General features: G+C 32.5%; 3 protein-coding genes across 4 annotated transcripts in view; all 3 read left to right on the forward strand.

Annotated features, from left to right (window-relative positions):
* Nucleotides 1-12431, forward strand: part of LOC132726999 (uncharacterized) — a 54757-nt gene extending 42326 nt beyond the window's left edge. For both annotated transcript variants that reach the window (XM_060712411.1, XM_060712410.1), the window contains exon 9: nt 9886-12431. In XM_060712411.1, coding sequence (XP_060568394.1) covers nt 9886-12347 — 2462 coding nt within the window. In that variant the 3' untranslated portion in view covers nt 12348-12431. The remainder of the gene's footprint in view (nt 1-9885) is intronic.
* Nucleotides 1-27381, forward strand: part of LOC132727000 (uncharacterized) — an 82460-nt gene that overhangs the window by 40816 nt on the left and 14263 nt on the right. The window lies entirely within an intron of this gene.
* LOC132727002 (uncharacterized) lies at nt 15043-25329 on the forward strand. Its single transcript, XM_060712415.1, has 4 exons — nt 15043-15517; nt 15842-16042; nt 17875-19971; nt 21632-25329. Exons 1-4 carry the CDS (start codon nt 15043-15045, stop codon nt 22096-22098), a joined length of 3240 nt encoding a protein of 1079 aa, XP_060568398.1. The 3' UTR covers nt 22099-25329.

The following is a 27381-nucleotide window of genomic DNA, read 5'->3' on the forward strand; positions in this document are numbered from 1 at the left end:
TCTCTTTTTCTTTTTAACACAGGACAAGAATATGGCCCTGTGTGGTAAAGATCGAAAAATATATAGATTAAAAATATTGACGGTTGTGTCAGTTCGAGTCGAAATAAAAAATGTTTGCGATGCATTCCATTATATTTTTGACAAGTGTCATTTTCTAGTATAGTTTAAAGTAATTCAATATTCTTTAAACAATCTTCTCTGGGATAATAAATTGTGTTGAATTGCTTGTATTGACAGTAAGATTTAAGGATTGAATGCATTTATCTTTTTCTGTTAAACTTAGGACTAGAAATGGACATCTGTCCGGACATTTAGTATTATAAACTACTTATCATTCTATGGTCACAGTACCAAATACCACACAGTCTAAGAACTACACACAATCATTGTCAGTGGTACCGTCACAAGGGCCAATCTTTCCTTAGGTTTCTACAGAAAATGTTTCATTAGCGCAAATGGAATATTTGTCCTACATAAATTATCATTTATATGAATAAAGCTACTATTCAAAACAGTAGTTATAATAACGAGCTACAATTACTCCTCGCAGAAGGCAGCGGAGCAGAAACAGCTGTATATAGCTTTGGCGATAATAATCTGGCTATTAGTAAAAATACATAATCGCAACAAGCAAACAAAGCTATTTTTTCACTTAAAACTTATTTATACCGACACGGACAACTACCAGTATTTAATTTAAAATATTTTTGACTAAAAAATAAAACCTATTTTGGCATATGGCTCAGAAAATTGGTCTTCTTATGAAGCTAAAGATATTGACTTAATACATTACAAGATATGTAAATATGCATTTAACTGAAACTGGTCAACTCCTGATAAGTATTTATAGGGAGAGTTTGGTCGTTTTTCACTGTATTGCAATAGAGTTCTTAAAACTATCTTTCTAACACTTGTTTCGGATTTTCATAATTCATTTTCATTAAAAACTGAATTAATTAGTTTGAATGGTGGCTATAACTTTGTCATTTTGGATGGACCTTCAAGTTAAACAAACAGACATTGACCTTCATTCAAAAATGACCTTGACATTGAAAGTAAAACATTGAAATTTTCGTCATATTTTTGCTGTAACTGGCTATACATTCATATTGAGACACAACATTCTATTAGAATTAGGTCTTCATGTGTATCAAACTCAAATTGACCGTAGTTCATTAATGACCTTGACCTTGAAAGTCCAATAATTGAATTGTCACTGATTTTTGCTTTAACTGACTTGGTAATAAATAAATAGATTATCATCATACTAAGATAAAACAACGTTTATGACAATACCTCCTTAAACTTTGAACTGACATTAGACCGTTACGTGACCGTGACCTTGACCGTCAAGGTCAAATTATTGAATTTTGGTTAATTTGTCATAATTGTGGTATTTATGTACGGATTGGATTCAAACGTGGACAAAACAACACTTGTGACCATACGGACGTGTTCAATATATAATATGGATTTGAACCTTTAAATGGCATTGGCCGTCAGATGATTGAATTTTGCTTGTATCATCTTTATATGAAAATCGTTCATACTTGGATAAAACAGTTGTGGCTAGACAGACCTATAAAAAATATAAAAGGAAAAAAATCATGTTTTTTTCTTTTTAAAATTTTGTTTAAACTGTTTATTTGTTTTATTTTAGAAAAGGTTGAGCGTTGTCCGGCTGTTGCTCTCCGCGTCTTTCTCCGTTAAGTCAGTACAGAGATAATTCCGCTTTTAACCCCATGTAAAATATATGAAATAGACAAAGTTCTATATCATATATTGTAATAGCCACATTTACTTTAGAGCTAGGAATTCGACCAAAAATAGGGGACAGGCCACGATTTATCTAAATTATATTGCATCCTTATAAACGCGAAAAAATAATGTAAAACATCGGAAACATACAGTGCAAAACAGAACGGTTTTTTTTCAAACTAATATTACATAGATGTCGGTCTTTACGATTCAACCTGTTAGGTCGGAAATCGAACGGATTTAACTTTATTTTATCTCACTGCAACATAAAAATTATCACAATTACATGTACATTTCTTGATATAAACAATAAATAGTCATTAAAAATTTTTTTTTAAAAAATGACAAGTATTAACTTTTATTATCTGTAAAACTTATAATGAAACTTGCCGCTTACATGTAGATTTGTAAACGCGATAACCAATGAAAACGCGGGTAATACATACAGAATCAATATATCGTATAAATGTTTTTAAATATTTAGCGAATATTTTTAACAAAAGAATATATTCTACCAGTATCACCGAAAAATTATCAGAATTGTCTGATCATAATAGAACCAATTGTTTATAAAATGATTCATTTTTAAATCACAATTGAAGCATTCAAAATGTATAGAAAAAGAAAAAAAGAAAGTAAGTAATAAAAACATAGTCCGAACATCCTTATACTTATTTAACCGGTTGTGTTATCATGAAAGTGACTATAGATTCACATTCGTTAGAAAATACAAATTAAACAAGTGCCATCAAAGTGCACAATTTTTCCACCATTTCTTTCGGTACAACAACATCCAATAAACTAGCGAATAGTTATATGTAGTAAAGACAGAACCTTTTTGTCAACAATAGTTTTATTGTCAGGACAGAACAGGGAAATAATTAGTTCAGAATGAAGAAGACTGAAAAAGATGTTTACTGTATTGCTAAATTAATGGTTAATTTCAATTCTAGACCGCATCCGCGGCGCGGGGGAGTGCGTGTACCTTGCACTTTTGCTTGCGTTAATGCAGTGGTTTTTAAGCTTGTTTTCGCGCCTTTTGTTAGTGCTTTCGAACCTTATGAGATAGAACTAAATGACATTTGTCAGTGAACGTGGACTGTCTATGTGAAATAGCTATTAAATTGTATGAAGTTCATTAAGTACATAAAGAAGAAACTCCAGACGAGAACAGTTAACCAGGAAACTGACGCTTCTTATTTTTACTTAATATTTTGGTAAGGATTAGTTTTGTTACAATTTCTTAATTATTTAACTAATTGAATGAAAATACAGATGTCTATTTCATTTACAATAAATGTAGAAGTCTTTAGTATTGGTTATGCATGGGTCCCTTGTAATCTCTATACCGGTGAGAAGCCCGAGCATATATATACTATACACACTATCAAACCGAGTCTGCAATTTTTATGTAATTTTATCCGAGGGATCACCTTTTCCAGATTTTTCAGTTTAACTATTAAGTCTGGAGCGGTATTTTATCGTCATACTGTTCCTGAACTACAGGACATTGATTACTGGTATACCACTATTCCCAAACCGATACATGTGCTTTTACTGCTATATACATGCAGCAGTGTATTGAAGACAAGAAAAAAATCAATTAATTTATTTCTCTGACTTGACATTCGTGTATATGAAGGTGCCGAATTAGACAAAATGTATTAGTCATATGTACTCTACTATGTCATTCATTATCGACAAGGAAAATATTGCTAGTGCAGTAACATACATCACAATTAATGTTCATTGGTGGTTACGTTTTATCCTCATTTGATTTCGGAATGATTCAGCATTTAAGTTAGTTCTTATCTTCTTGGACGAAATTATTTACCAAAATACTGCATTGTACTAAATACTAAGTATTGTTTCAGAGCCACCCTTTTTACAGTAAAAGTAGCAGAGAATTTGTGAGTGAGTAATGTAATATCAGTTTTTTCATAAACAGTACCAGAATTGCACGTCTGATCATCACCAGTCAAAATGGAAACATCGGATATAATTGCGCAAAGTCTTAGTATTCTGGCGAAGACTGTACCTCGACCAAACTTGTATCGAAGTTCCATTAATGTCATGTATGCAGAAATAGTTTAAAGATATATCATGTCTACTTATGCAAGACAACACGCAGCTTTATTTATTTGTATGACGCATTAAGCTTTGTTAGTCGTATTTTTTAAACAAGCTTGTTGAAAAATTGTCTATGGGTATAAAATTATTTTACTAACGTAGCAAAATATCTTAGGATATTTATTCTCAGTCAGCATTTTGCCTATATGATTAATATTATTACAAGTAGCAGTGTTTAATGTTTCTAAACAAAGTTGATATACATGTATTTATTATTATGAATAACTATTACTGCTGCAAAACTTTCGCAAAATTTTCATGTTTGTCTTTATTGCACAATCATAATCTGCTACTTAATTTCATTGTTTATAAAGCAATTGATTTTTTACTTGTCTAAATAGATTTTCAGGTGGGCTATTTAATATGCGATGTGCGAACAATAATTTCGTGGATAATAAATACACTGTTCTCATATCATATAAAGCAAAAATATCGACATGAATGAATTTTTGTTTAAGAATGATATAGAATGTAAGAATTTGATTTCTTATTCTAGTCTAGTTCTTGTGAGATTCGGGCGTTTTATGCTTAATAAATGATCTCATATTTGAGACGATTAATTTTAATTTTGGTCTAGAAGAAAAGCTTTCCGAAAATGTCCTGCTTATAATTTTGAAAGAAAAAAAGAAAAATGCCTAGTTATACTTGATTGACTAGGTGAATGGACACACCAGAAAAGAAATGATACAGATCGCTACGATTGATCTCGAACAAGAACATATAACATACGTATGTGTATTTAATGAATATTGAAATACACAAATCCTATATTTGTAACATACTTATGTGTATTTAATAAAAATTGAAAATATGAAAACAAAAAAAGACTTGACTATTTTATTTTAAGTATTTGAAAACGTTATAATAAAGATGTATTTTAAGTCACTTGACATCAATTAGACAAGGGTGATAACTATGTGTAATTGTTATTATAATTGGCGACGCCGGTGAGCGGCGTCGTCTCTTATGGAATGCTTTTTATTTTGGCCTATGGAAGGAGCTGTTATTATTAGCAGATGTTAATTAGTTTTATTTTGATTCGTAAAAATCAAGTATACAAATATGTTGTTATATTTGTATTTAATACAGAACAGAACAGAACAGAAATTTTATTTTCTAGACTTATACAAAGTACATCGTCTTGTTAACATGTATATAATAATATATACAACATAATCACATAAATATATGTATGGCGTGTCATTATAATAAATATAAACATAACAATTACAAGCACCAAATTCATGAGAGGATAAACTGCAATTGAGAGTTCAAAATTGAATTTCTTAGATTCAAAGCTTCTTTGATATATTTGCAAACATTTATTAATATTTTTTTATTTTTAATACACAATAATTCAGTAAATTTAAACATAGATGGTCTGTTATAATAGTAACTTTTTATATATTTTTTACGTAAATCTACAAAACTTGAACACACACATATAAAATGATACTCATCCTCTATATCTAAAACATTACAGCACTGACAGTTTCGTTGTTCACGGGGAATGTTATTAGTGGCATACCTTCCTGTTTGTATTTTGAGAGGATGAACAGATAGTCTTAATCGACAAAAATACATTCTAAATTTACGTGGTAAAATGTCAAGATATTTTTCGTTACTAAGACACGATTTAAAATGTTTGTAATTACATAAAACAGAACTTCGATCTAGGATACTGGCCCATTCTTGTTTATACTCTACTTTTAAAATTTTGAAGAAACAATTTAGGATCTATATAATTATCACTATCAAAAATATCAGCAAAACCATAATCACATAACAACTTCTTCACATTTGAGACCCAATTTTTACACCCTCTTTTACATTCAAATACACCTTCTCTATACATTGTATTTAAAATGATATTATCCGAGTTTTTCAACTTGCACCAAAATTTAATTATTCTAACGTAACGGGACACATATAATGGATATCTTCCTAATTCACCATAAACAGCAGCAGAACAAGTATTAGGTCTTACATTTAATAATCGTTTGCAAAATTTTAAATGAATTCTTTCTATTTCTTTAGATTTTGTGTACCCCCATATTTCAGATCCATAACCTAAGATTGAGCCTACAAATGCATCAAATAACTGGCATAATATTTTTGGTTTTAAATCAAATTTCTTACAGTTATAAAATAAAACATTTAGAGCCTTTAATGCTTTCCCTATTAAATGTTCCTGAGTAAGTGTGAAATTAATAGTATAGTTAAAAACAGTACCCAGGTAGTTAAAATCATTTACAATATCTAAGATTTGGCCGTCGTAGGTCCAGTGTTCTGTGGGTAGAAGTCCTCCACGCTTTCTAAAAACCATTACTTTAGTTTTAGTAGTATTTACCTTGAGACCCCAAGTATTTCAATATGAATATAAAAGATCTAAATTATTTTGAAGTTCTATTGGTGACTTGCCCACGATGGCCATATCATCAGCAACTAATAATAAAATCAATATAACATCATCAAATGTCAAACCAGTTTCAATGTTGTCTTGCAAATAAAGTTCCAAATCCTCAAGAAAGAGAGAAAATAAAATTGGAGAAATTACCTCCCCTTGACGTAGGCCAATGGCGTAATTGAAATAATCAGAATAACTAGAACATGACTTAACACATGATTTTACATTTTGGTACATATCTCTAATTATTCTTAACATTTTACCTTGGATAACTATTTTATACATTTTGAGCCATAATGCGTTTCTGTAAATACTATCAAAACATTTCATCAAATCAACAAAAACTACATATAAACGTTTATTTTGATTTAAATATTTTTGGAATAAAGACAAAAGAATAAATATAGCATCCATTGTAGAACGCCCTTTTCGAAAACCGAATTGAGCATCAGATATAATATTATTACTTTCACAAAAAATTTCAATTCTATTATTAAGCACAGTGGTAAATAATTTTGAAAGACAGCTATCTAATGTTATGCCTCTATAATTGTTAACATCCTCAGTACTACCCTTCTGATGCAAAGGTATAATAATTCCCTCAGTCCATTTCTCTGGATAAAAACCCGAATTTAAAATAGTATTAAATATATCACACAAATGCGTACCTATTATATCAAAACCTTCTATGAAATATTCATTCATTAAATAATCACTACCTAAAGATTTGCCCCTTTTCAATAATTTAACAGTTTTGAAATTTCCTCTAAAGTTATTTGTTTATCTAATTCTTCAAATGGAGTATTCAAGTCATTAAAAGAATGGCTTTCACAAAAATTTTCCGCATCAATATTTGTACAGTTAAATAAATCACTACTTATGCTCTCAAAATATTCCTTAAATACATGTACAGGGATACCGCTATGTTTTGAACTGGATTTACTCTTAAAATATTTCCAAAATTGTTTTGGATTACTATGCTTTAAATTTTCTAATTCAGACATTTTTTAATAACTTCATGTAAATAGCATGTACATTGTGATATTATTTTCACAAAATTGCAGGTTCAGTTTTACAGCTTGTCCCTTACCTTTATTAGCAATACTAAAACCCGGATTTCGAATATCGTTGTAGTCTACATTGATGCCGTTTTCATTTTCATTCATTTATATATTTTCAAAATTTTCCTACAAGAAGAACGTTCACCTGCAAATGATTATTAGGATAGGAATGCAACTGTTGTAAATGATTATCCTATTGATTTTATGCATATTACGTTAATCTACTGCACATAATGATTGTTTCTACAAAGTGTACCAGTATCCGGATGTTGAAAACTAACCGATGTCCTGCAATTACTGCTGTCACATGACCATCTAACTTTTAATGAATACTTACTACCATTTCCACACGTGCCGTGTGGCGGCTGTAAAAAGTCTCCCCGTACATTTAATCAATGATGTTATATTTTCGATCCTTGAAGATCGTTCAGCACGACATTATTGCTGTGTTTGTGGTATTCTTAGTTTCAACTTTTCGGCATTTTCTAGTTGGGTGGTTCCAATATTCCTTCTTGAATAATGTTGAATCACACTTAGGATATGTTGCCAGCTTTTTAAATTTATCTTTTGACGTCTTATCTGTGATACACAGGCTTCATAACCTCTGATCCCCTTTCAAAATATCATTTTATTTAGTTCCGCCCATTGTTTTCTCGTTTAGGGCACACGCTTTTTATTACTTGGGGACCATACGCCGCTTTTCATGGAATGGCACGGAAGTGTCACATTGAAGGTTTCATGAAAACCACCGTATGTACACATCTGCGCATGTTTCTAAATTCAAAAGTTTACTATTTCATTTTTAAATGTTGAATTCTGCTTAGGCCGGTGCTGGGGGGCGTGGACGGTACCTTGCACTTTCCAGTACCGTCCATGAGCAGGCTCAATCAAACCGAGCCTGCAACATTTTCAATTTTGCCGTGTTGGGCTTTCTTTAGGGATTCTGTATTTATCTATTTAATAAAACTGAGCCTGCAACATTTCATAATTTTGCTGTTTAGGGTGTTCTTTTGGGATTCAGGTTTTCTCTATTTTAAGGGGAAATGACTCATGTTTACTAAATTATTTGTTCTTTCTGTCTAACTTAGGTATTTCTTACTTTATTTGTTGTATAAAATTTACCAGTTGTAAGGTCATCAAAAGCATAGAGACCCTGAGGAGTGAATATTAATAGATTTTTATTTTACTGGCTTATAGACTGGATTTTTTAGTTTGTTCAGTTAGTACAAACCTGGGTATTCTGCTACCGGGATCTTCTAATCACTATGTGAAACTAATTGTTATTTTCTATGTGTTTGTATATAAATTGTTAATAAAATAACCTTTGATAAAAATGAAAGGTAGAAAATTAAAGCTATGCATATATAATATTTCTGTATTTAAAGAGTTACTGTTATGACATTATTATTAAAGGGATGAGACTTTCATTTAAAGTTATACATTAAAATACATGTATTGATTGAAAATGTCCTTAAACTAGGATCAAGCAATATACCTATTTAAATCTCAAAAATCATATAATGAAACGTTATTCTAATTTTTTTCTAACATGTGCATAGTTTGAAAAGGACAGCTTCTGTCTTATCTATTTGTTATGGAGGGACACAGGTCTCAACCTCCAGGTCTCCAGAGTCAACCCAACAACAGACTTTTCATGAAGTAGATTGTTACTTGCTCTTGAATAAATTTGTGCAGTAAATTTTATAGTGGGTGATTTGTGCCACTTTGTCCCAACAAAGTACAAAATGTAACCGGGCGCCAGATGAAAACATGAAAATACAATCTACTACAAAATGGTTCGTTTTTTGCGTTTTCATGTTTTCGCCCAGTGCCCCTGATGCAAAATACAAATCAGCCTTCATAAAATTTCTTATCATAGAAAAAAGGTTAGTTTTTTATCTGTACAAATAAATAGATATTGTTCATGTATTAGTATAGTTATGTTCACTTTCAAATTGACCTGTTATAGATTAAGACTATGAGTATGTAAGGTTTTTTTCTTATTTGTTTAATTAAGAATTAATCTACCTAGCTGTTAATTTAAAAATCTAAAAGTATCTGTCATAGTTTAGATCTGTTTACTAGAAAATGTGTAAGCGGCCAGACAGCTCAATAGCTACATCCGCGGTACATTATTCTGTGGGTCACAGGTTCGAGTTCTGGTCAAGCTGAAAGTTTTTCTCATCCTGATTGATAAAAATAAGGATAAGAGCAAATTACAAAAAACTTATATTGATTATCTCTCTATACAAAATTCTTCTTAAACAAGTATGATAAAGAACATAATTTATCAGTCAACTTTCTTAAAAAATCAACAAAACTTTTTATAATACCTAGTGGAGAAATATTTATTATGTTATTTGAATAAAATGCAATCTTTGAAAGATGACCTTTTTTAAGGATAAATAAATATTGATGAACTTCTATTATTAGTCCGGCGTCATTTAAACACAGTTGTTCGATAGAGCTAAAATTTAATGCATATCATAACAACAGGCGTGACTGTTTCATAAATTTCTTTTCGTTTAGATAATACAATACCAGATGAGATTGCAAGCGATCCGAGAACAAGAGAACTCTATGAAAAGGCACTACAGAAAGGCACAGAAAAAGACAACATAATTCGAGTAATGGTTATTGGTTGTTTTGGACAAGGCAAAACGTCATTAGTAAGGAAATTATTGAAACAATCAATTGAAGGAGTTGAAACAACAAACGGCATTGATTTGCATAGATGTACAGTTATCAACGATGGTGACTGGAAAATGTCAAACAATAAAGATCTCAATAAAGAAACAGTTCAACGCTTGGTAAATATTGCACTTAAAGAAACAACGTACCATACAACTTCTTATGCTTCCCATGGAGAAAACTGCCTTCCTTACAAACATAAATTAATACCTAGTTCCGCAACGGATATCTCAAAAACAACGGATGAAAGTTTAACATATCAAATGAGTGGTATCCAAAAAAATGATAAATCTAATGAGTACGAAGGCAAAGGAAGAGAAAACGTTAAAACAAACAGATCTCAAATTGCTGGCGCTGCTGAAACATTAGCTAAGAATAAAAAAGTCAATTACGAAAACTTAAATTCATTCAAGACTGAATTAGAAATTGTCGAAACAATTCAGGAGGAAATAAAACTTGAAAACAATGTCACACTAAATATTTGGGACTTCGGAGGAGAGTTTGTCTATTATGCAACTCATCAAATATTTCATTCAAAACAAGCTGTTTATCTGCTTGTATTTAATCTAAGCATAGCCCTGGACACAATTATCGAAGATAAGGAGTTCCCATTACATCAAAAGAAAATGAGGGATTATTTAAAATTCTGGGTGACTTCTGTAAGCTCTTTTGTTGGGAGTAGGGATGGAATGGAACCCGCTATTGTTTTAGTGGGAACCCACACGGACAAATTGAATGCGAGAAGCAATAGTGAGGACTATTTTGAGCATGTAAGGAAAATATTTGACCACAGTGTATGCCTTAATCACATTCAATCGGATCAATTTCCAATTTCAAACACAAATGGGTCAGAAAGCGAATTTGATGCATTACGATCGTATATTACACGTTTAGGACAAAGACAATTGGAAACAAGAATTCCGGCTAAATGGATTCTCCTTGAGACGGCTCTTAAAATGAACAAACAGAAAAAAATAATAACAATAGATAAACTTCTAGAAATAGACAGTCATACTGATAGTCCGTTACAAACTGACAACTCAAAAGAAACCATGGACCAGATCAAACTGTTTCTGTCATATCATCATGCAAAGGGTACATTCTGTTATTTTGATGAGGACAATTTGTCAAACCATGTTGTCTTAGATCCACAATTCCTTGTTGACGCTTTCAGGTGCGTAATTACATCAGAAAAGTTTTGCAAAGTGCGCCCAAAAATGAGAAGCGTTTGGGAAGAATTGTGTAACACCGCAATTATACGTGCAGAGCTTTTTGAAGAGGTTTGGAGACAAGAAAAAGATAACAGTTTCTATAAGTTTAAACAGCTATTGATAGAGTACATGCAAAAACATCATATTATAGCGGAGGCCCTAGCTTATGAGCTTGAGTCTGAGCCGGTCGTAAAAGGATTAGGGTATTTCATTGTTCCAAGTTTACTCAAGATTTCAGCCGATGATGACACTATGAGGTCATATTTGGAAGGAAAACCATTGTCAACCGTTTCTTTGTGCTACAAGTTTGAACATGAAACGATGGCGCCCTTTACTTATCAGGCCTGTTTGGCCGGTATTATTGGACGATGGCCACTTGCAAAGCTCGACAACACCTATGTTTTGTTTGATAACGTAACTGCATGTGAAATAGAGCGAGAACACGCTGGTGTATTGATGCTGACGGAAAATAAACTCGAGCTTCTCGTTGTTAGTCTTTGTCCTCCCGACAATGTCAAAGCTGATGTCTGTGATATGTTTCGCCGATATGTAGAGGCAGTTATGATGAAATGGATGCGTAAATTAAATGCAAATAAGCATGAGGGACAGTTTTTCAGTCTTGCTGCGAGGTGTTTGCATACAGATCATGGAACAGGGGGAAGTAGTGGAACATTACCTATTGACAATATACAATCATGTAATTATGAGAAAATACGATGTCCCGATGGAAGAAGTCACTGCTTACAGGTACGCAGTATTGTGAAGGAATGGTTCATGACGGATTTTAAACAAGATAATGTTCCGAAGAGAAAGTTATCAGAAAAAGAGTACAGCACTCTGGCAATGGCAATTGGAAACGGTTGGGAGCTGCTTGGATTGCAACTTGGTCTTGATAACATAACTTTAGATCATATTCGAATGGATAAAGATAATACTGCAGCGCGCATATATGAAATGTTTTTGAAATGGGATATCAAGGAAGGAGACCAAGCTACCCTAGACGTTATTGTACAAGCGATAGAAAACTGCAACTTGGAAAAAGTACATGTTAATTTGGATCTTTTAAAGAATATTATCAGCGGGTTCTGAGCCTATGAATTCGTTAAGTGTGTCTTACAAACGAGATAACGGTTCAGGTCGTCCATAAAAAAAAACAAAGAAATAAAAAAAAAACAACAACAAAAAAACAACATGAACTTGTTTTTTGATAGAAACACAATTGTGTTGAATTAAAAAAAACATATTTCATACTGCGTGATTAATTGTACAAATATAAAATATATTTTAATCTCTATCGTTGGAATTGATAACATACACATGACTCTTAAACACATTCAATGAACGTTTTAATATGTTTCATTTTATCTACATTTTAACTTCATTTTTTTAAATTTGTTTTGTTCTTGTTTTTCTAACATAAGCTGTGTAATAGAAAAATAACATGTTTCGAAAAATACTCAAATATGTTTGTTATCGTTGTTTTGTCGTAATACCAGTGTATAACTTGTGCTTTTCAAAATGAATATATTTTCCTTTGAGTGGAAGTTTCATTATATTTATTGGGTTGCATTTCAGCACTTGTGGAGATATTGGTAATTTCAAGTTGGATATCCAGGATGACTGTTGAATATAAACACATAATTGCAGTGCAACAACTAACTATTATGCTAAAGTTATTAAAGATTTTAATCGAGAAATACGACATAAAAACAAAATGCAACAATTAGTTTTTAATGCGCACGCATAAATAACAGTTTTACGATGTATGGTCATTGAATTTGAGTCTCAATCTATTTTGAAATTGAGAAAATCCAATACAGCCAGTATATAATTATGATGCTTCACCCAGTGAATATGATTTCATAAATAGTTCTGTTCGACCAATGAGATTGCAGCCGTCATATAATAATTCAGAAATAATATCCGTCTTAGCAATGTTTATCGACTATTTTACACAGGTTTGCCGATAAACACCACTCAGACCTATATTATTTCGATCCTAACACGATAAAATAAGGAAGATCCCCTATGTTATTTTTAAGCGGAGAATACTTCCGGTGCCGATTTAGTATTACGCTGTTCGATTTCGCACCCTTATTTTATCAAGTTTTTAACTATAAAAACTTTCGTCCTGGATCGGATTGTATTGTGTTTATATCAATGTTTGATTTATCATTCTTGTATGTTTGAGATGTCGTCATTAGAGCTCGTATATAAATGAGTTGTATACTTAAGATGACTGACGTCATAACGCTGCTTACGAATTAGGGCCGTTTTGTCAAAAAAATTATTAACTGATATTGGACCAAACATGTGACATTGTGTATGTGAGATATTATTTCAGTATTGTATGAAAAGAACACATTATAAGAATAAAGATGCATTTTTATTGTTGCTTTAAAAGGCTTTGTAAACTATATAATCGAGAGAGAAAACATAACAGCCGCATATACAAATAGTACACCCTAATGAGTGTTTATTGGCAGTTAAACACATTTTTTCTTCTTTGTCTATAGTGACAAAATCACGAGGAGTATTAAAATTAATATTGTGCAATTATTGGATAAAATGTAACATAAATGTACTTGTAAATAATTCCTGTCAATGTTTTAAGTGAGAAATTGTTATGTTTAATTTTCACAAACAAGAACCATTTAATATTTCAGAATGTGGAGGTCAAAATGAATATGTACAACCGTCTTTGGTGTCAGTATCCAGAAACTTGATAAGTAAGTTGCTTTGTTGTCTACTTAGACCTTTTTCTTATAGAACGAGTCTTAATATTGAATCGTTATTGGTGGATGGGAGGAAGGCTGGCATGCAGTTAAATCTTAAGCATATGAGCTATATAGCAATATCCAAATGTTTCCCGTCATTAGACGCAGTTTCAAGCAAATGAACCAGATCAATTATATCACACTTCGAAATTAGGAAGAAAACCATATCTGTAGCCAAACATCTACATTTATCAGAGTATTTTGAAATTATTTGACACAAATGTTCAAATTATTACATGTACATGTATTATGCTGAGAATTGCTCGCAAAGAGTTGTTCACTTAGGGCAAATAAAAATATAAAACTTTGTTATTTATACATTTGTAGTTAATAAGATCATTCTCCAAGTTTTCATATAATGAGACTTGATTGCCAACAAAATCAAGGTCAAAATTTGAGAGGTCAATGTCAAAAAGATGATAAAATGTACAGATTCTGTTGTACATGTATGACCAGCTTTTGATATAACTTGCTAAATGGGTTTGCGCGAATAAAGCTAGTCTCTTTGTTAAGGTTACACTTAGTCAGAAAAATGTTTTTGCTGGTTATTGAGACTTGATCTGAGGGATTATACCACATATGTTCACAATCGTGATATTGAGCATGACAAGCATAATTCAGGTCAATGTCACCAAACATGATGAAGTGAAAAGATTTTGTCCGGTGAATATCTTTTTATGCATGAAGGGATCTCAGTATTTATAGTACTTGACATGAAGCAGTATTTTAGTCAAAGGTCACATTTAGAGGTCGCATGTAATCTAAAATTTCATTTCTAAGTTGTAATAAATGTTCAACATTGTAAAACATAATATTCAATTAAGATTTCTGAAGCCAAGGTCATTTGAAGTCAAATTCAGATGTCGGAATACAGGCAGGTGACTATCGACTATTTTTTCATCTTGAATAAAGGCATTTAATAAAACTGTTCACCATGAAACACATTGATTATTTAGCAAAGTATTTTGGAACAATGTTACGATTGCTATTTTTATATGTTTTAAGTGATGACGCAGAACTTTTTGAAGGCTTATCAGGTATTCAACAGTCAAGTGGATGCGAATGTTTATAAGACGGCAAAAGAAATGTTCAAGGCATGTAAAGCTATAGTCTTAACAGGGCCTAAGAAATGTGGTAAAACTTCTATAGCTGTTGCATTGTCATCTGCCTATGAAACGGCACAATGTCTACTCCTCAACAAACCAAACAATCTCATCTACATTGACTTTAAAAACATCTGCTTGGTTATCATTGATGAGTTTGCTGGGAAGTATCGTTACGATAAGAATGAAGTGTGCGAATGGTACGAAACGTTTGATCATCTGTACAGAGCAGTTATAGCAGGGAAATTGAACGTGTTAATAACGTGTGAAAAGGGTAAACTAGAAAAATGTATCAACGAAATCGGACGGCATGCCATTCTTGACCACGTTGTGGAAATACCTTTACAAACAACTGTCGTTAAATTGGAGGTTACTGAACGTAAGTTGAGCCTATCGCGTAGTGTAATATATCGTAACATCGCTGTATTGCTTTCAATACTTATTTTTATTTAATAATTAAGTTACTCCATCTGTGACTGTTATGTCATGTCAAGGTGAAGATCGAAAATTATACAGATTAAAATAAATGACGCTTATGTCGATTCTGGCGGAAATAAAGTTTGTCTGTGATGCATGCTGTTGAAGGCATATATTTTGACAATTGTCAGGTTTCTTGTATAGTGTATAGTAATTTGATATTCTTTAAAGATATACAATGGTGTTTGTATTGAGGATTGCATTTCTCATTTTCTCTTAAACGTAGGACTAGATTATGGACATGTTTATGGACCGATAGACACTACAGATCATTCTATAGGCACCATATCAAATATCACAAAGTCTAAGAACTACCCACCACCATTGTCAGTGATTCCGGCACACGTGTCAATCATGCCGTCAAGTCATGACACGATTCCGGTTTCTACAGGAAATACTTCACTCCTTGGTAGATCACAAATGGAAGGTATGTCTAACATGAACGATCTTAAATATAAAGCATTAAAGTTACCAAACAATATTAATTATCATAATGAGCTTCCATTATTCCTCGGTGAAGGCAGCGGAACAGAAGCATCATTTGGCTTTGGCGCTGTCCGCGTCACATCTGTCCGTAAATAGTCCATCAATTTTGAGCTCGACTATTTGAGGAATATGAGAGCTATTGAAGTCGCCCCGGCGTCGGCGTCCGCGTCTGCGTTGGTTAAAGTTTTTTTGTAAAGTCAAATATCTCAATTAATGCTTGAGATATTCAATTGAAACTTACAATACTTATTAATAGTAACAATGTACATCAGACTGACAAGTTGGATAACTCTGCCTACAATATTAATAGAATAATGCCCCTTTTTAACTAAGAAATTTTGGTTAAAGTTTTTTTGTAAAGTCAAATATATCAATTATTGCTTGAGATGTTAAATTGAAATTTACAATACTTTTTTTTATAGTAACACTATGCATCAGTTTGCAAAGTTGCATAATTCTGCATGCAATATTTGCAGAATTATTTGCTCCTTTGAAACCTAGAAATTTTGGTTAAAGGTCTTCAAGATATTTACTTGAAACTTTACACATGTACCTAGATTCATAATTAAAGGTCACATCTCTCAAGATTCATTTCTCTGCCATGTATTTTGACTTAAATATGCTCCCTTTTGTACTAAAAAAATCTCTTTTTCTTCGTTTAGTTTAACATGCGTTTGGCATAGTTGTGAAACTATTAAAGATACAAACTTAAAACTTCATATGTATATTTGTGTTCATAAATAATGATCACTGAATAGCACTCTTATCTGTGTCATGTATTAAGGCTGATTTATCTCCCCCAATTTTACTTAGTCTCTTGGTTAATGTTTATAAATATGTAAGTTTTACATATCTCAATAACTTTTAAAGATATTTATTTAAAACTTCACATATGCATTTATGGTCATTATTATTGGTCACTGACCAAAATCCATAATTCTATCTTGCATTTAGGCTGATGTTTCTCCCCTTTTTTAATTCATGATAAAGTTTTGCTTGTAAGCTGTTATCTCCATACCTACTGAAGGGATTGTGCCTTTTTTGGGACAATTTTATGCATTCATAATAATAAAGCAGTGATTTACTTAAAACATCTTAATAGCAAGCCTTTGTACCTTTTCGGTCAATTTTATGTATTCATGGGTCAGCATTATTATACTCAATAAAACACCCTTGTGGCAATTTTTTCGAATAGTTGAGCTTTACTGTCATCGGACAGTTCTTGTTAATTTAATCATTACACTTCAGCTAATTTAGTTATAAATCTTAAACTCCGACGCCGTATGTAATGTAGGTCCCGTAGGATGACATCAAAGGTCTGATAAAGATATAAAAATGTGTGTATGGACTACCTTATAGCTTCTAAGAGATCTTATTTCAAATGTTAAAAACTGAGACTTGGTATTGTCTACGTGGTGTATGTATCTTTACAAACATCTGTCGTTAAATCAGAGGTTACTGAACGTAAGTCGAGCTTCTCGCGTAGTGTTATATACCATAACTTTGTTTTGTTGCTTTCAATTAGTATTTTATCAGATGACTTTCTCTTTCACTGCTTTAATGATTATGTGACTAAATGATCGGTTATTTCATTTGAGGTTAAGACGGAAAATATACACATTTAAATTATGAATTTTTCGGTAATTAAAGTTACGCTAGAATTATCTAAATAAGGTATGCTATTATTTGATTATGATATTTACAGAGAGAACCAAACTTTTTACACAAAAATTCCATACAGGTACCATGCTCTGTGTCTATTTATATTTCCAGATCTGAAAGTTTACTTGAAAAGCTTTTATTCAAAATTAGCAACTTTTAACAATTTCTGCTGCGATTTAGAGGGATTGGAAAATTTATCATTTCAAATCGGGCCGACGTTTGAAAATCAAGATATGAAACACAAAAAAGTCACAGCCTTGAATCAAAATGAGGCATTGATTAAGATTCTGCAGATGCCTAACTACCGGCAAATTTTTATCTTGGCAACAGACACAGCAGCATCTGCAAACCTTATTGTTAGCTCCTGGTTAAATTTTGCCGACACTTTCCGCCCCAAGAAATTGGATACTCCAGATGGAGTTTTCTTGTTACAAATAACAGATGCTGATAATGTTTTTGATTTAAATATTATGTTGGAGGAGAGATTTGAAATGAAAGAGTTATATTACACTAAAAATATTCTCATTATCTTTGAATATATTGACACAGATCATTCGAAATTGAAAGCAATTTATGATTTGGCCTGTTCTTGCAAGTTAATTACATGCAAGTTTATCATTATCACAAAGATCGATAAACCGGCTGTACTTGATTTGAAACTAGATATTGAGTTTGTTCTCATTGCTAGTAAAGATAATGCATTGCAAATATCTAGTAAATACGGGGAAGTATTGGTAGACATAGATGGACAAAAGTTGAGCAAATGCATCGATCAAATAGTATCAAAGAGAAAATGTACTTTATGGCAGAAAGACGCAATTACAAAAATCTGTTTTGAGAATATTCATCCGCTAAATAAAGTTGCAACGATACGCGTTCCAAAAGATATTAAGATCATAAACTTTGACAGATGTAGTCACAATATTCAGGTAATGCACTATGCAAATCATTTAGATATATCAGAATATCAACCGAATATGAATCCTCTACCAGAAAACATTTGTACACCAACTTTGAAAACTATTGCTATACATTTTACAATATCAAGTCACATCTTTTACAATAATGTATATGAGCAATTTGCTTATGAGATATCTAAAGCAACTCATATTGAAACGTTGCTCTTGTGTGATATGAAATTTGGGAAGAAATATATCACTGTTGAACTTCAAAAAGAAGAGATTGGACAAATCAGGCGTTCTATAGAGTCAAAGGAGGACTATTACCGTTTTGGAGCTCGCATATTAGGTCCGCGTCTAAGGTGCATTTCGTTTGACAAAGAAGATGTTCAAGCTGAAAACAAAAATTTAATGGTAAAACAAATAATGATAGATTTGATATGCTATGTACTTGTGAAAACACACAGTTCTGTATCAGAATGCTATCCTTCGGAAATGGAAAATGGTGCGATTAAACTGATTTGCTTCGTAAACGATGAAGTTCGGATAGATTCCTTTAAAGGATTCCCTCTTTTAAAAAGAGATTACAACTGCACCAGTAAAGAATCACTATTAGCAGAAAATTCATGTGACAGAGAAGACAGTACCATAATAAAGGCAACAGAGGAAGAATTTGTAGATATCAATGAAACGCTCTCATTCCATGCAGAAGCTCTTATGACATCTCATAGAAATTTGGAGGCTGTGAAAGTTAGTTTTGTCCAGCCTAAAGAAGTAAAATTAGGGCACTCAAAATTATGCATAGTCTTATATTGTAGAGCAAAAGGGTATAAACCATATGGCGATCCTTCTTTCCCTCAGAACCTTAACCACCCGTTTAAGTGCAAAACGTTTAGAACTGATGTTCGGGAAGGTTATTTCTCACCTAATAGTATAGGCCGCAGTACTGACTTCAACAAGACACTTGCGTTAGGTTGTAGTATTGGAGAAGTTAATGGAACATGTGCTGCGACTTTAGGGCCATTCGTTAATATTAAAGAAACAAACGAAACATGTTTTCTGACAGTTCGACATGTATTTGTTCCTACTTCACGTACAGACCAAAGTCTTACCGGAGTAAAAGTCGTTCAACCGGCTGACGTTCATTTGCCACCCGGTGCCGATGGAATGCCTGATCGACAATGTGGAGAGGTTATAGGCAGTCAGACAGGAGGACAGATCGATGCTAGTATAGTAAAGATATCTCCTGAAAGATTACCGAAAAGTGGTCAGTTTATACGATTGACAAGAGAAGATTTAAATATTGCAGGTAACATCTTAGTGAATTAAACAAACTATTGTCGTTTTGCTTATTGTTTACTTTAGCTGATTTAGTTTCCTTGAAGCCTAAAAAAATAATCTCCTGATGCATTTCCATACGACAAAAGAAACCGTTGATATTATGGCACAGAAATATCATAATTAAACGCCCCTTTGATAAATGGGTCGTATTATAGTTTTCCCCCTGACGGGCCCCTGGCTCCTGCTGGACGGGCGGCGTCCAATTTTTGTACGGAGCATATCTCCTACACCCATTGAGGAATTTTAATGAATATTCATAGAAATGCACATCACTATGAGAAGCCGTGTCGCTTGCATAAACCAGGCCTCTAAGGTCAAAGGTCTTGGTCACACTTAGAGGTCATTGAACAACGTTTGTACGGAGCAAAACTTCTACATGCATAGAGGGATTTTAATATAACTTGGCAAAATTTGTTCACTATTGTAAGGCGAAGTGTCGAGTGCAAAATTTAGGTCCCTGTGGCTAAGGTCACACATAGTTCAGATAAAAATATGAAAATGTGTATTGGAACCATTTAGTCATCATTTATTGAGGGATTAAATCACAAATGGTCATTATCTTGACTACTGGTGTGAAACATGTAATTTAGATTAATATATTTAAGGTTTAGGTCACTAAAGATGATTGCCAAGATCACTAAAGATGATAAAATATAGATATTTTGTCCAGAGCATATCTCCTACACATATGGAGGGATTCTAATAAAACTTCATACAAACTTTCATCACTATGATAATTCGTGTCGTGCGCATGAACCAGGCCTCTTGATCAAAGGTCAAGATCACATTTAGAGGTCATCAAAATGCTTGTACGGAGCAAAACTTCTACATGCATAGTGGGATTTCAATATAACTTGGCATAAACGTTTAATATTGTGAGGCGGAGTGTTGAGCACAACCTGCGTCCAAAATCAAGGTCGCACATAGGGGTAAAGCTCAGATAAAATATGAAAATGTTTATAAGGACCATTTGTCATCCTTTATTGAGGGATTGACTACTGGTGTGAAACATGTAATTTAGGTTCATATATGCAGGGTCAATATGACTAAAGATGATGGTCAAGGTCACTGAAGATGATAAAATATAGAGATTTTGTCCAGAGCATGTTTTCTACAGATACGGAGAGATTGAAATGAAACTTCATACAAATGTTCACGACTTTAAGAAGCTGTGTCCCGTGCATGAACTAGATCTCTAGGTCAAAGATCAAGGTCACACTTAGAGGTCATTTAAAAGTGCTTGTCCTGAGCATGACTTCTACATGCCTAGGATTTCAATAATACTTGACACAAATGTTCGCTATTGTGAGGAAGAGTGTCGCGCGCAAAATCTAGGTCCATGCAGGTCAAGGTCACACATAGGGGTCAAAGTTCAGATAAAAAGCACATGATAATATGTATATCCCTATATTTTCAAGTTATTGCCCAGAGCATATCTCCTATATGCATATCTATAATGCCCACATCTCAAAGACAAAGACAAAAGCTTCTATGACGGGAGTATATTGCGACAATGTTGCCCTTGTTTTATCTATAATATGATCTGTTCAAATATTCTAAACATATTAGAAATTATGTTGTTTCTTTCTTTTCGACTATTACCAAATATGCTGTTTTACCTATCCTAGGATTAACGGAGCAACCAGTGTACAACGACGGGAAGTTTCTGGATGCAAAGTCTTTAACAGTAAAAGATCAAGCCACGCGAAGAATCATCAAGATTGGCTGTACAACCTCTCTTACAAAAGGAACTCTGTCAACAACAGATGGATGTGTTAAGGAAACATTGGAGTATTCTACATTAGAAACATTATACAATGGGAGTAGGGAAACATTTCTAATAAACAGTCAGTTTATGGTGGACTCTTATGTCAAAAAAATATTTAGCCAAGCTGGCGACTCTGGTTCTGGTGTGTTTTTGGTCGATGATAACAATCATTTACATTGTATTGGAATGCTTATTGGTGTCTTGTGTAACGACTTCACAGCTGTAATCACACCTATTGATAATATATTGAAGATTTTGGGCCATAATATTGGTAAAACATTAGAGTTAAAACAGTTCAGAGAAACGGATGAAATGGATGAATCTTAAACATATCAGAAAGTGTGAGATATGTTTACAATACATTTACCAACTAGCGACTAACATTAGAAATTACATTCATAATTGATATATGAAATAAATTTATCCACTGTTGGTGAGCACATTATAATGTTAAAGTGGCTTCTACTAAATTGTGAATGCCTTTAGATTTGCTTTGTTTAAGGTAAACCAATATTGAATCCTGAATATTATACACGTATTCTGTGGATATTTTGACTTATTTTCTATTAGTCGAATGTTGCTTGCGAAACGTGAATATCCTTATCACCTGTGATTAGATATGAAAGTGTCATATTGAAAGTTCACATAGTCGAAAACTCTTGTCAACAAATATTGCTTTATCAAACTTAAACACACCAGTTTTTTATAAATTGATTTCTGCTGTAATAGACATTGCTAAGAAAACTTGAGTGATAGCGTGTATCATAACGAAACACGCACCGTCAGATCCAGTCTGATACATATAAAATTTAGACGTGCTTTAGGACCTTAATTATTCTCTTCACTCTCAATTATATCTTATTGATTTTTAGCTCACAATAACCTAAACCTTTTATTCGAACAAACTTGGTAGACATCCACTAAGAGATGTTTCCTGCCAAGTATCTAAGCTCTAGCCCTTTTTTTTGTTTTTTTCCAAAAGAAGATATTTTATGTTTTTCTTATGGTTGCCTTAGCAAACCAGAATTCTGCATGGAATTAAATTCTTTATACAATTTTAAAGGTGTCCACCGAAGGAACATGCCAGTGAAGTTTAAATGAAATTTGTTCAGCGGTTTATGCGATCACAAAAGCTCACTATGTCACTTTGTGACAGGTGAGCTAAAAATAAAAAAAGCTTACATACCCTTCATATTTTAAATGGACATGTTTCCCTAACAACAACATTTTTTTCTTCTCCAGTATGAATAGGAAATTAGAAAGCGTGAGTTAACATGCTTTATATACTTGCCAGATATACATTGACAATGATATTGTTCGTCAAAGCTATTTCTAAAAAGGTTCCTTTTCCTATTATGAAGAAAAATAAAACAAAAACAATCAGTGACGAGAAACTACATAGCCAGAAGGGTAAGTTAAAGTTGAGCTTGACTTGCCTTTCGACTTGCTTTTCGGCAAGTTTATTTGATAAAAATTCTAGCACTGACAGTTGTTTTTGGTGAGCGGTTCAGGCCAATCATTGCCTCTTGTTTTGTTTACTAATAGTATTACTATTTTTGCATGTTTTAAAGTGTATTTATTACATTAATATTAACGTTTAATTAATGCTGCTTATTTGTACTTTATCAAGATTTCATTCCTTAAACCTACAGACAATCTTTTAACTTTTATCTGTCACATTTTGTATATGAATAAATTTACTTTACTTTACACCATAGGAACTCGGGAACGGGACTGCATATTGCGGCGCATATTTTCGATCATGTAACATTATTAAGGAATGTCTCCCCTACATCTTTGCTATGCTATGCTTGATCATTATTATTGGTGTCAAATATCAAGTATAATCCAGATACGACAACTTAAATGGTTTATTGTGTGCCTGTGTTGACATGTATAGGTCTATAGACGGTATTATAGCGATTGAATTTGTGTTTAAAATTGTCGACAAGAAAAAAAAAGAAATTCGAGTAACATGGTCCAAATGGTTTTGTTTAGATGAAAGGAAAAAGAATATGCACACATAAATAGATATATGCCACGAGGGGTACTCACCTGATATTTGTTGCTAATAAAGGCCAGAGTCATTCCGTACACTAGATCAATGATTGACAGAAATGCATAGGCATTTTTAATCAAGGGCCATAATTCATTTACATGTAGTGCTAGTCACCGTCCAAAGGCTTGATGCTTAATAATTTCGGATGTATGTAGGTGTTATCTCACTTACACCCAAAACATATTGTATCATTGAAATTTTGCTAAATATGGAGTTATATGTTTCCCAGGGTGATATAAGAAATATTCCCCGGTGAATATATTCTTCAATCAGGACACATGATAGGCCTATGGGAGTTTTACATTGAAAGATATATTGAGGTATAATAAAATCAAATATAAATGCTTGTTCAAACAATGCCAAGTGAAAATACCATTACAAAACCGTATATAATATAGGGCTAGTAACATAATAACATGCCATAATAAAATAAAATCACACACTGAACTTAGACTGAAATATTTGGACAGTTCTATTTATAAAATATTAACTGAAATTAACACAAGCCATGTGGTTAATTTAGACTGAAATATACATAAAAATGAAATGACATCTTTTCTTAATTTATTTTAGTTCGATTGTGTAGAAAGCTATGACCTTATAGACACAATTTCGAATCCGTTCCTGGAACAAACCAGTACTGAGCAATGAGTGTAAAGTTTCTTACTCAAGGAAAGGACGACTTGCCCCTGACGGGGTTTGAACCTATGCCGCTAGCGATCATGAGATTACTTTTTCTTTTACCCTTTTCCGTCTTTCTTTCTTTAATTTTTTCATCTAGGGTACATTATTTTTGTCATAGTTAAGTTTTTTGTTTTTTATGTACATGTACATATATTTTTTCCTTTTGTAGATTGTACATTTTTAGTACCCTTTTGTTACATTCAAAACTTTTTTTAATTGGATTTTTCAGTTTAAGCATGGTTTGAACGCTAGGGTAACTAGGATAACTATGTGTCACAGGTGTACAAATTTACCTATATCATCCCTTTCTCTCCAATATATTAATACTGTATGCCGTTATATTGTAAATCGTCGACTTAACGTGATTTACAATAGCGCTATCTCTTTACTATTCTTTTGTTATTTAAATGATTTTCTATGACGTATATAAGTTAGTTTAACAATATATTTTTAAAAGAAAATAAGATTGTACTGTGTACGTTGGGGTTTTATAACCTTAACTTAAATCATTAAATTAATTATAATAAATAAGAATATATTATGTTACTTATTCCCTTCATATGTTGCATTTGTAAATTGCTTACATCTAATGTTAATTGACGTATATTATTTGAATTCTAAGACCAGTTCTTAGAATACATTTTTCATTGTGTAATATGATGTCGCCTATTTTGTACACGTATGTTTACATTATTTAAATGCAATACAATTAAACAATATGTTTTTAAAAGAAAATAAGATTGTACTGTGTACGTTTGGTTTTTATAATCTTAACTTAAATCATTAAATTAATTATAATAAAGAAATATATTTTGCTTAAGACGGAAGATGTTTTTGATTCGTCATCCCCTGACCCCAGATTTACAAAACTTTACCGTTGAGACGGTCCAGTGCCCTAGATAAAAGAATGACGTCTGGCGCCTCTGCGACATTGGCGCCCAACAGGTTACCCTGATGGTATACGCTCCGAGTCCAATTTCACATTGTTCTCTATACCAATTAGAAATTCGAGGACGAATTTCAATATAGCGCGGGAGTATGTGACGGTTTAGAACTGTTCACCTTTTAGGGGAGAAGATGTGTAAGCGGCCGGATAGGTTAGTTGGTAGGGCCGCGGTACGGTATTCCGAGGGTCCCGGGTTCGAGTCCCAGTCAGGCTGCACATTTTTCTCACCCTGTGACATATTGGTTACTAAACTACTGATTTAAATAGACGAAATTACTTACTACATCTTGATGACTCTGTAAAAATATATAATTAATGAACAATATCATTCCAAAAAAAACAGTAAGTGTACTTTTTAGAATTTGTATATGTAGTAAGAGGAATTCCATGATATTAACGCATGACCGCCACAACTTTTCTATGATGATCGACGTTTTTTAAATTTCAGTATTGGAAAACTTTGAGGTGCTCTAAATTAAGTATCAGTACGCTTTTGGGGAGCTCTTAATAAGGTAGCAGTATACTTTCCGGTTTATTATTTTATTTCAAATAATAAAGTGAGCATACCTGAAATAAGCAAAACAAAAACATCACACAGTTGACAGAACTTTTTTGTTTTCAAAAAATATATACATATCATCTCGATCATCTTTTTTTAAAAATGCAGTTATTATAAAGATGTTGACTCCAGTGAAAAGTAATCGCCATTTTGCATCCTGACCTCCATGACAAATCTGAAACAATGATCAAATTATTCATTTTTTGCTTTAAACAATGCTTTCGTTTTACAGTAGATTCTGACCATTAAGCCATTAAATAAGTCATGACACATATGAACATAATATTCCAGCCTAATTATTAAAAGATGGAAGTAGTGTTAAGTAAAAATTACATTTTCGTTAATTACAAGATATACCTCTGAAATATACACCGAGTTTCTTATGTACAATATTTTCTAGATTATATTTTGAAAAAAGCTGGAAATGTGATTAAGGATAACTATGTGTCACAGGTGTCATTTTTCGCATTAAGCAAAAAAGCATTAACTTACCTCGTCAAATGGTTATTTAAGTCCAGTTCCTTCAACACTTGTATTCCAGGCAGGCACGCCTCAAGTGTATTGTAAGCCCATTTTGTGTTACGGGCTAGCGCAACAAGATCAAGCCTTACTCTTTTTATCAATTAAAGGTTTCCTTCCTTCTTGAAATCTTGTCAAAGTCGAACAATTGGAAATTGCCGAAATAGTCCTATTGTACAGTATCTACAAAATTATCTATTTGACCACCTTTTAGTACACCTATGCCATTAAAAATCCACCACGCCCAATTTTACTTAATGTCTGCGGAAGGAATAAAACAACCTGTGTAACTTTTTTTACTATTTAACGTAGTATCTTAAAAGTCCATATATTTGTGCCGCAGTGCAAAAGACAAGAATTTGGCACTGAATAAGGAAAATTGCAAGGGTTTAGAGCAAACAGCGTGAATCGTTCATTTTTCCAGTGGTTCACTATTACTTTTGAATCGAAGGAGCAAAGGCATCTAAAGGGTGTATTTCTATGTGTATTTCTAGAAATATTTATATGTTTAAATACAGTGTAACTTCTGAAAACCGAACACCTGTGGGACTAGCCAAAAAGTTCGGAATTTGGAAGTTTTCGGAGTTCAGAAGTTCAAAATTATCTGAACATGTAGAAATATAAATCATTTGTTTAAGTAAGACATGATGAAAATTATGAAAAGCTGATTAAATTCTTAAAATAGCAAAATTACAGGACTAAAATGTATATTAAATTTCATAATCGCCTATAATTTAATTTGTTGATAAAAAAGCATAATGATAATTATCAAGTTTATTTCATGTTATACTTAGAGGATATTGAATGGGTGTAAGTTCAATACTGAATTTATTGCACGCCACA

The sequence above is a fragment of the Ruditapes philippinarum genome, unplaced genomic scaffold (genome assembly GCF_026571515.1).
Source record: "Ruditapes philippinarum isolate M1 unplaced genomic scaffold, ASM2657151v2 ctg1993_1_1_1_1, whole genome shotgun sequence".
NCBI lineage: Eukaryota > Metazoa > Mollusca > Bivalvia > Venerida > Veneridae > Ruditapes > Ruditapes philippinarum.

What these genes read in the sequence shown, in the direction of transcription:
- LOC132727002 (XM_060712415.1), top strand. Translation starts at nt 15,043, where the DNA reads ATGACGCAGAACTTTTTGAAGGCTTATCAGGTATTCAACAGTCAAGTG. An exon ending in TAAATTGGAGGTTACTGAAC is followed by an intron (nt 15,518 to 15,841) that starts GTAAGTTGAGCC and finishes TCTTAAACGTAG; the next exon opens with GACTAGATTATGGACATGTT. An exon ending in AGAAGATTTAAATATTGCAG is followed by an intron (nt 19,972 to 21,631) that starts GTAACATCTTAG and finishes TACCTATCCTAG; the next exon opens with GATTAACGGAGCAACCAGTG.